Source organism: Helianthus annuus, chromosome 11 (assembly GCF_002127325.2).
Source record: "Helianthus annuus cultivar XRQ/B chromosome 11, HanXRQr2.0-SUNRISE, whole genome shotgun sequence".
In the NCBI taxonomy this organism is placed as follows: domain Eukaryota; kingdom Viridiplantae; phylum Streptophyta; class Magnoliopsida; order Asterales; family Asteraceae; genus Helianthus; species Helianthus annuus.
In genome coordinates this window covers 81,713,499-81,722,270 of record NC_035443.2, presented here as the reverse complement: position 1 = coordinate 81,722,270, position 8,772 = coordinate 81,713,499, and the positions used below count along the sequence as shown (strand labels likewise).

At 37.6% G+C, this 8,772-nt stretch overlaps 2 protein-coding genes across 2 annotated transcripts; both read right to left on the bottom strand.

Annotated features, from left to right (window-relative positions):
• Positions 1–382: 382 nt before the first annotated feature.
• LOC110882737 lies at positions 383–5,326 on the bottom strand. The gene is made up of 4 exons (XM_022130683.1): positions 4,888–5,326; positions 4,110–4,801; positions 3,794–4,031; positions 383–3,690 (listed from the first exon to the last, which is right to left on the bottom strand). Exons 1-4 carry the CDS (start codon positions 5,324–5,326, stop codon positions 383–385), a joined length of 4,677 nt encoding a protein of 1,558 aa, XP_021986375.1.
• Positions 5,327–5,570: 244 nt separating this feature from the next.
• Positions 5,571–6,629, bottom strand: LOC110882738 (putative F-box only protein 15). Its single transcript, XM_022130685.1, has one exon. It carries the CDS (start codon positions 6,627–6,629, stop codon positions 5,571–5,573), a length of 1,059 nt encoding a protein of 352 aa, XP_021986377.1.
• Between the last annotated feature and the right edge of the window lie 2,143 nt (positions 6,630–8,772).

Here is an 8,772-nt window from a genome sequence, read left to right as displayed (position 1 = left end):
GTTTACCATTAGTTTATCCGTTGTCTCGTGATATATCGTATAGTACTTAAGTTAGTTTTCTTATTCGTGATCTTCTACAAGAATAGTACAAAACAAGGAAGTAGATGTAATTAAAAACAAGAAGAGTTGAAAACAGTCAAGTAGCTGGACAAAACAATAAAAACAAAATGCGGGGAGTCTCTTGTATCTCTTCCTGTTTTACCAATACATCCGTTCGCTTATGACTTTCTTGTATCTTCTCCTGTCCTGTACCAGATTTCGACACATAAAAAAATGTTACACGCTTACAGGTGCTTTAAAATAGTAATTAAAAAGTAATTTCTGGAAGCAAATAAGGCACAAAATCACTAACTTACCTTCGTTTTGATACGGATGCGATTAATTAATCACGCAACACTTCCTGGTAGACAACATTTGATGTGTAAACTCCGCGTTGTTTGAATTCTTTGGCGAGATGTACCAACACCTTCGTACTTTGTCTTGAAATCCCTCTTGATAACGCGACATAAAGTTGTCCATGTGAAAATACAGAATCCGGTAGATAAATACCAACGTTCGGAATTGTTTGACCTTGAGCTTTATTAATCGTCATGGAAAAGCTAAGTCGAATTGGAAATTGTTTTCTTTTCAGCTTGAATGGGAACATGTCATCTTCAGAAAGGGTTAGAGGGATTCTTGGCAAAAAAACTCTTTTTCCGGCATGTTGACCGACTGCAATTTCCGCATCAATAACATTTCGCATGAAACCCTTACATATCAACCGCGTGCCATTACACAGGCCATGTGATGGATCGATATTACGTAACAATATTATTGGGCATCCAATTTTTAAACGAAGCTTATGAGGCGGCAAACCACTAACATTTAGCGAATTTAAGAACTCGACCGGATAGAAGTTGCGCTGATCGTCTTCAGCTTCATCAAAACTGTAATAAACTTTTTCCTCCCCTTGAAAAATTTCAATCATTTGATTATTAATCTCGTCAACACTATCATTTTTAGTGGACAATATTGCTCTAGAGATTATATAATCCGAAGAATATACATTATCTTCAATTGATGGAAAGATGGCATGGATCAATTCTTTTATTGCGTTTTCTCTGTTGTTGCACTGAATTGTCATGTCATCGGGTATGCGGATAAAGTTTCCCTCGATTGGTTCTTCAGTTCCATCGCCGACTCTTAAAAGAAATTTAGAAAACCATGGATCTTTCAGCGCTCTCATATTTATGGTCAACCGCATCTTCTTAGTCAAAGACCAAAGAGGTGACATTCGTACGCTGGAGTCTACAATCTGTGCTCGAGTGCCACGTTTAATAACCGGCAACACCTGTCTGAAGTCACCTCCCATAACCATTATCTTTCCACCAAATGGGAGACTAACACCTATAATGTCTTGGAATGTACGATCGACTGCCTCTATCGCTTGTCGTTTAGCCATCGACGCTTCATCCCATATGATTATTTTGGCAGAGCGAATCAGTTTAGCGGCCCCACTCTGCTTTTTAATATTGCACATTGAATTATTTTCAAGATTAAGAGGAATCTTGAATCTCGAGTGAGCCGTTCTACCTCCTGGCATATTATTAGCCGCTGCACCTGATGAAGCTGTTGCGAGAGCAATAAGACCACGTGACCGAATTTCAGCAAGCAAGGCAATGTACAAAAATGTTTTTCCAGTTCCACCTGGACCATCAATAAAGAACACGCCTGGAAGATCATTATCAACATGCATCATGATCTCATCAAACACGTTTTTTTGGTCCGGATTAAGTGAATGTTTGGCACTCAAGTGTTCAGGTTCCAAAACAATCCCATACTCTTCTTGTAACTCACGATAACCTGCATCTTGTAAGTTAACATCGTCTGTTATCTTAGGAAGGTCGAACTCATTGAAATTTTTACCCATGGATTGTACCAAGACACTAATTTCGGTAAGAACCATATTTTGAACTCGTTCTATACTTTGACAGTGTAACCGATGATCTTCAGACAGTGAATCAAAGTGGTCATTCCATAACTTCCGAATATCTCCAGGTTGGCAAAAAATCATTATGGTCGCAAATAACCTTCTAAGAGCATTGGGAAATTGAAACGTAGAGGCTTCTTCGAGACATTGTGATAGATATTCATCGTCTTCTATTAAGCCTAACTCAAGAGCTGCTTTCCGAAATGTCGCACACTGTTGACCATTAACTGTGCAAAGATGTTCAAATGAAGTAGGCCCTCTGACATTTGACAAAAGTAGGCGTAAGTAGTACCTTTCTCCTTCGGCTGGATTAGCGGAAACGATACGACCTCTTTGTTTTTTACCGAAACGACGACTCCAACGGCGTGTGCTTCCATTCCACGTAAAGTGTTTTGGAAAATCTTTATACAAATGTACCCTTGCTGTTTCATCGTTTCTATTTATCTCAAAAAATGCTGTTAGCATGGTTCTCTTATCCCTTTCCCTATCAACAATATTAGGCATCAAGTCATCATCTCTAAATCTAACCATCTGATTATTTGGGAGATGAAGTTGTAAGGCTAGAACAGCAGGAAAGATTTGAGAAAGAGAGAAGGAAAAAATGCGCCACATAGCTTCTGGGGGCGATATGTAGCGTGCATCTTGAAATCTTTTTATCTCATTAATAACAACCCCTGGCTCACTTTGATCGACTTGAATAACCTGTTTGTCATGTCCTTTATAAACATATTTGAAAAGATATTTCACAGATTTTATACTTGAGCAAACTTCAACATTCATGTGGCAGTTAAACATCATCAAAAGCCTTGGGTTATATGGGACCACCCATCTATTATCAAGTGTTTGTCCTCGTAGGTCCACTTCTATCCCGGTGTCTCTCCTTCGATACAACGGATACGAATCTTCTCCTTGTGTCGTCTGTTCGTTAAATTGTCTAGGATAGTGAAAACGACAAATTTTAGGATCACCCTGCATACAAGGACTGCTTGATCGTAAATTGCCGCAAGGACCGTGAATCATGTGCTTGACAACCATCTCATGCAATCTGGGATGTGTTAGTTTGTTAGGAATTTCAGCACACACAACCTTATCATAATGGTCCGCGTTATTGATCTTGTGTTGCGGGTACATGATTAGGAGAAAATGTGCATGCGGCAAACCCCGCTTTTGAAATTCAATGACATAGACGTATGCCTTAACTTCCCCGAGGACATGTTTCTTGAAGAGTTGATCCTTAAGATCTTCTAATTTAGCCCGGAACACTCTTGAAACAAGGTCTGGACGATCTGTAGCAGTTTGACCAACATGTAAGTTATCACATATCTCAGGCCACTTAGGATTGCATGTCATTGTAAGGAATACATCAGGCTTGCCGTCATCTTGAACTAACGTCATCGCGTCTAGAAACCGACGTCGCATGTCGCGAGGCCCCCCGATGAAAGATGCAGGCAACACAATTCTTTTCCCGACTCTGTTTGCATGAACCTCACCAGTATTGACGCAATCCACAATACCTTGGTACAATTCGGCCCGAATCTTAGCCTGGTTTCTCTCACAAAATTCTAAGCGTGACGTCTCAATTTTGATGTAAACATCAACCACAAACTGCTGTAGCAGTCTACCACCGAACAAAAGCAAATTATCGGTAGATCGAATCTGGAACTTGTAACAGTAGTACTCTCGCATAGCCACGGTTGTTCTACCACTTCGTGTGTTTGCCTCTGAACGATGAAGATGTATTAAAAACAAACAGATAATAAAAATAAAACGCATTACGCTATTTTTATGATCTTCACTTAAAAAAGGATAACAAATTGTTGGTACCTTCCATTTCTCCTTCGATGTTGTCATTGTTGCGAACCTCATTGATTGATACTCCGTGACGTGGTATGTTAGCATGCCAACCCGACTCACCATTAGGAAAAAATAGAGGATACGACAATGGATCGTAACAGCTGAAGTACGGCTGAATTGTTTGACTATATTCAGACCTACCGTACACAACAATACTTCGTTTATACGAAGTGATATTGTCATTACCTTCAACCCAAATACCAGCAACCTATATAATTGTGAACTATAAGTACGTAAAATAAGCAATACAATTAAATAATTGCAATTAATATAATATTATATATACCTCCGATGTCGTTGGTCGGTTGTACACCCTTTGGTCAAGTTCAACCGAAGTATTCAAAGTGACTCTATAGTTGTCCAGAGGTCCTAGTTCCGCAAGTCTTCTAAATGTATCGACATATGGGTTTGTAGAAAGAACGCGTGTTAAAATCTGGGTAATACGCCGATCAAGATTTGGCCATCGGAGTCTGTGATCTAACTCAGTATCAGGATCGTAAAAATACAACTGCAAGTACCTAGGGGTCCCATCCCTCGGAACTAATTGGTCGATTCTGTGATATATTCCTTTATGTGCACGAAAAGTATATACGCCGTCTCTCATATTGTTCAATGTATCATCCAATGTCACACCCATTGAGGCAAAAGAAAAATTGGTGTTATAAGCACGGATGTTTTGCCTAAACATATCTCCAATTTCATCTTGAGACGTGAAAAGTCGGTACAATTCCCTTGGAATTTCTAAGTTTGCTAACACAGTTTTCCCACTCATACAACAAAAGGTATCAAATTCATATTGAAATCGTTTTGCTCCACAATTAGGACATGCACCTCGTTCCTTTAAAACACGATGCTCTCCAGGTACACCATTGTAAACAAAATTATAAGGATCATCTTGCACGCTCCCATCTTGGAAGGAAGGTTGATCAACTACTTCAGCAAATTGGGGTAATAAAGTACGCGGATGAATTCGAATACCTAAAAAATTGGTGTATTAAGTAATGAAGGTTGTAAAAGATGTCGAGTTCGAAAAAAAAAGAAATCATTGTTAAATAAATAGAAACCTCGTGATGTTCTATGCCTGACTACGTCAATTACAGATGGGAATGTGGTTGTCGGCGTAACATCATCTATCGGGGTTTGGTTGACTTGACTGCCAGTTGAAATACGCATTCCATTATCGTTTCGTGTATTAGAATATCCTTTATTGTACTCCTTGCGTTTTATAGTAGAAACACTTGAGGCGTTCTCATTTGTTGTTTGTGTAAATTGAGTAATATTAGTTTGTAAACTTCTTAACGGTGTCCTTTCTGTTGACCTATTACTCATTAAAGATATTGATGAAGCACTTTGGGAGGCATCACCACTCCCAAATTTAGATACTTTGTTATTTTCTTTGCGTGCAGCATAGTATCTTTTGTGATACTCTTTTCGTTTTTCAGCTTTAGTAGATCCGCTCGAGCTAGAAGCATGATTACGATGGTTTGGTTGTCCATTAGTCATTGTAAATTGACAAAGTGACAAATACCTTGCAAATTAAATAAAAGAGAGTTATCATAGATGATGAAATTCTCAAATCATTACAACATTCAAACACATGACTTAGAGAAAAACAAACCGAATGATAACATTGAAATACATAATGATAACATTAAAATACATGACTGAAGCCGAATATCATGACTTAGAGAAAAAAAAATCCTTAAAATATTGACATACATAATGATAACATTAAGTGAAAGCCAAACTAAATACTTGGTGAAACAATGGTCTCCACAAACACCGCACCCTTAAAACCTCGAAACCAAGTAACGGGATAAAAACATTCGAAGGGCTTCATATCCATTTCAATTGTAAACAACTTCCCTAATTTAGTCATCACAAACCAATTACCATTTGTCACATAATGTGTTATATCGCACCACAATGACAATGATATCGGGGGGATCGGAGGACATGATAAGACCTTAATCCAGTAATCTCCTTGTAGCGTCCATAGGTCAATTGTCATCTCAAACATGCCAGTGCTAGCAAACATGTGAAGCTCATTTTTTACATTCACTAAAACACCTTGAACCATTCCTGTAGAAGGAACGGGTGGAAAGCTTATCTCCTTGAACTGCTCCGAATTAACATCAAAACAAATCACCCTGTTCGTACCTCCAAGCCAACATTCGCAAACAGTGAAATATAGAGTACCACCACAAAATGTGCCAGCTGACCAATTGAAATGAGGGCTTAGGTACTCTTGTCTTGTTATGAAAGGAATATTTCTCCAAGAGTCTACTTCCCTAGAATAAAGATGGACACCAAGTACACCACTCCTACGCTTTATATGCAAGACCTTGTAATCATCGTCAGCGTCAACGTACAAACCAACGGCATCAAGGTTATTTATATAGAATCCATGAGAATCAGGAGTTGACAAACGCTTGAAAGCAGTAGTTGTTGGATTCCAAAGAAGCAGCTCGTATGTATGATTCAAGCAAACACACAACAATCCGTTCAAATGTGAAAGTATTGAGACATCATTATTTTGGTGATGGAATGGAAATGTAACTATGGAGCTTGGCCCATAGTCATTGGATTGAAAGATGATCGGACGAACGGAGCACGTTAGGTCGTCAATTAGTAGAACTCTCTGGTTAGATGAAACTAATGAGCGAGAACAATGTATCCTTACGAAATCTTTTGTTGACAGTAACGCGTACCATTGCTTACACACACTCTTAGAACGACCTACATCCTTTGCTGGCACCCTCGTTAATATCTCAAACACGATTGTATGAATAGGAAGGTCAGCCATGGTTATACCTTTGTTTAACACAGATAATGATTATTTAGTTGTCCAATCTAAGAAGATTATAGTTTGGTGAAAAATAGGTGTAACCATTACATGTAAATCAAGTAATATAACATAATTGTTATAACAAAGTAAAGTATACTTCTACAATTACATCAATATGAGGGAAACAAAAGGCAAAACACGAAACACCAAGAGAGACTTTAATATTCAACAACTAAACATATAACAACACCAAATGTTTCTAACTTAAACACAAACTTGGATAACGATCCATAATTTAAATATCCCGTGCCTCGACCATATCCGGTTCGTACGTAATCGTACTCAACTCCGTAGACTTCAAAATATTAACTGAAATAACAAATAAAATATAACTTTTATTAAACTACATGAGCCACTAAATCTAACTAATTATTAGAATGTTCATGTGTAAAGCATAACATACTATCTGGTAGATGAACCAACTTGAGACGTGATACATATATGATAGACCTTTCTTGCACGGCTCGAATGGAACGTATAACATCGGAAGGCTTCAGGGAAGACAAAAACAATTGTATTGTGTGACCACTGTATATTACGATTTTGGGTTAAAGTTCTTCTAATAATAATATTTTCTTACATATAATGTAAATATTATGTTTGTAATATGTTAATAATAAATAATAACGTACGTCTTATCTTGAAGAGAAAGTTCAAAACAACATCGATCACGTTTGCCTTCTGTTATTCTCCCAACCACATCTAAAACCAAATCAGTTAAATCGTATAGACCATATATAAAGTTTTATATATTTAATAAAAATTATAGATAGAGAATTAATATGTACCAACAATATCCATTTGAGGTCTCCTGTCATGCTTCAATTCCATAATGGAAGGGACCAATGGATATAAAGAAGCACCCCTTGGAATCGTAAGCGTAAGTGAAGAAAGCTTTGTATATTCGTTGATTACAATTTTCTTCTCGGACCAAACTAACACGTAATTCTGGTACTTTGGGCACTCAAGATAGTTGAGATTCTCAATTTGGAAATGATTCAAGGAAAAAAAACCACCCATCAATGACGCGTCATTATATTTGTGTATCAAATGTTGTGGGACGAACGCAACAATTTTTTGTCTCTAAAATGAAAAGAAATTTAGTGGTGGAAAAACGCTTACTCGTATAACACAAAGTAAATTAAAATAATGTTCTTACGTGTTGATCAAGAAATATAACCACTAATCTTTTTCCATCGACGTCATGCCAAATAAACTCCACCTTAACAAAGATTATATTATACCATGCTCTATCATTTCTCAATGATGAAAATTCTTCAACGGAAAAATGATCAGACATATCCTATTAAGTGTTCAATGTTAGTTAACTAAAAAAATAAAAACTCCAGAAATTAAATTTAAACTAAAACATGATTAAAATTAAACAACAACAAATTTAAATTTAAACTAATACATAATTAAAAGTTAAATAATTAAGATTCAAACTAATTCGAGAAAACAAAAAGTACAGTCATCATAAAAGTTGTTCTAAGGTTCCCAAACCATTTCTTCATCCAATGGTGGTTCGTAAACTGCCCCAGGGTCAGTTTCGTACCCTTCGGCCCAGGTCGGTAGTTCTTGTGTTTGACTGTGGTTTTCCACATAAGGGGGGTTTGAAGGTGGAGGATGCATAGGCAGTATAGGAGTGTTTGGCACCGGACGATGGCACCCCTCAATTTGTAGTCCACCAAATTGTAGTTGAGCGAAGGTATAGTCATACGCCCAATTCAGCTCTTCATCCGTCCAACCAAATGGATCATCATGTTCAGGGTTTGCCACTGGAGGTGGGGTTGAAACCGGAGGTGGGGTTGAAACCGGAGGTGGAGTTGACACCGGATGTGGGTTTGCCACCGGACGAAAAGGGTTTCTAACTTCAGGGTTTGAAGTTAGAGGGTTTGAATCAGGAAGGTTTAAATGGCGATGGGATGATCGTCCATGGTTTGTTGATCCTAGTGGTTCAACAGGAATTGGATAACCACCACCCATACCTCTCAATTGATATGTGTTTGGAGTGATTTGTAAACTGAAAAATACAAAAAGAAAAATAGATAATACTTGAATTTAGAGTATCCAATTTATTTAACTACTTACTTTTTATACT

Bases quoted from the DNA above. Each gene is read 5' to 3' on its own strand.
- LOC110882737 (XM_022130683.1), bottom strand. From the start codon at position 5,326: ATGACTAATGGACAACCAAACCATCGTAATCATGCTTCTAGCTCGAGC. The intron at 4,802-4,887 runs GTTTCTATTTAT...CCAATTTTTTAG, and splicing joins CAGGCATAGAACATCACGAG to GTATTCGAATTCATCCGCGT. The intron at 3,691-3,793 runs GTACCAACAATT...TTCATCGTTCAG, and splicing joins CATCGAAGGAGAAATGGAAG to AGGCAAACACACGAAGTGGT.
- LOC110882738 (XM_022130685.1), bottom strand. From the start codon at position 6,629: ATGGCTGACCTTCCTATTCATACAATCGTGTTTGAGATATTAACGAGG.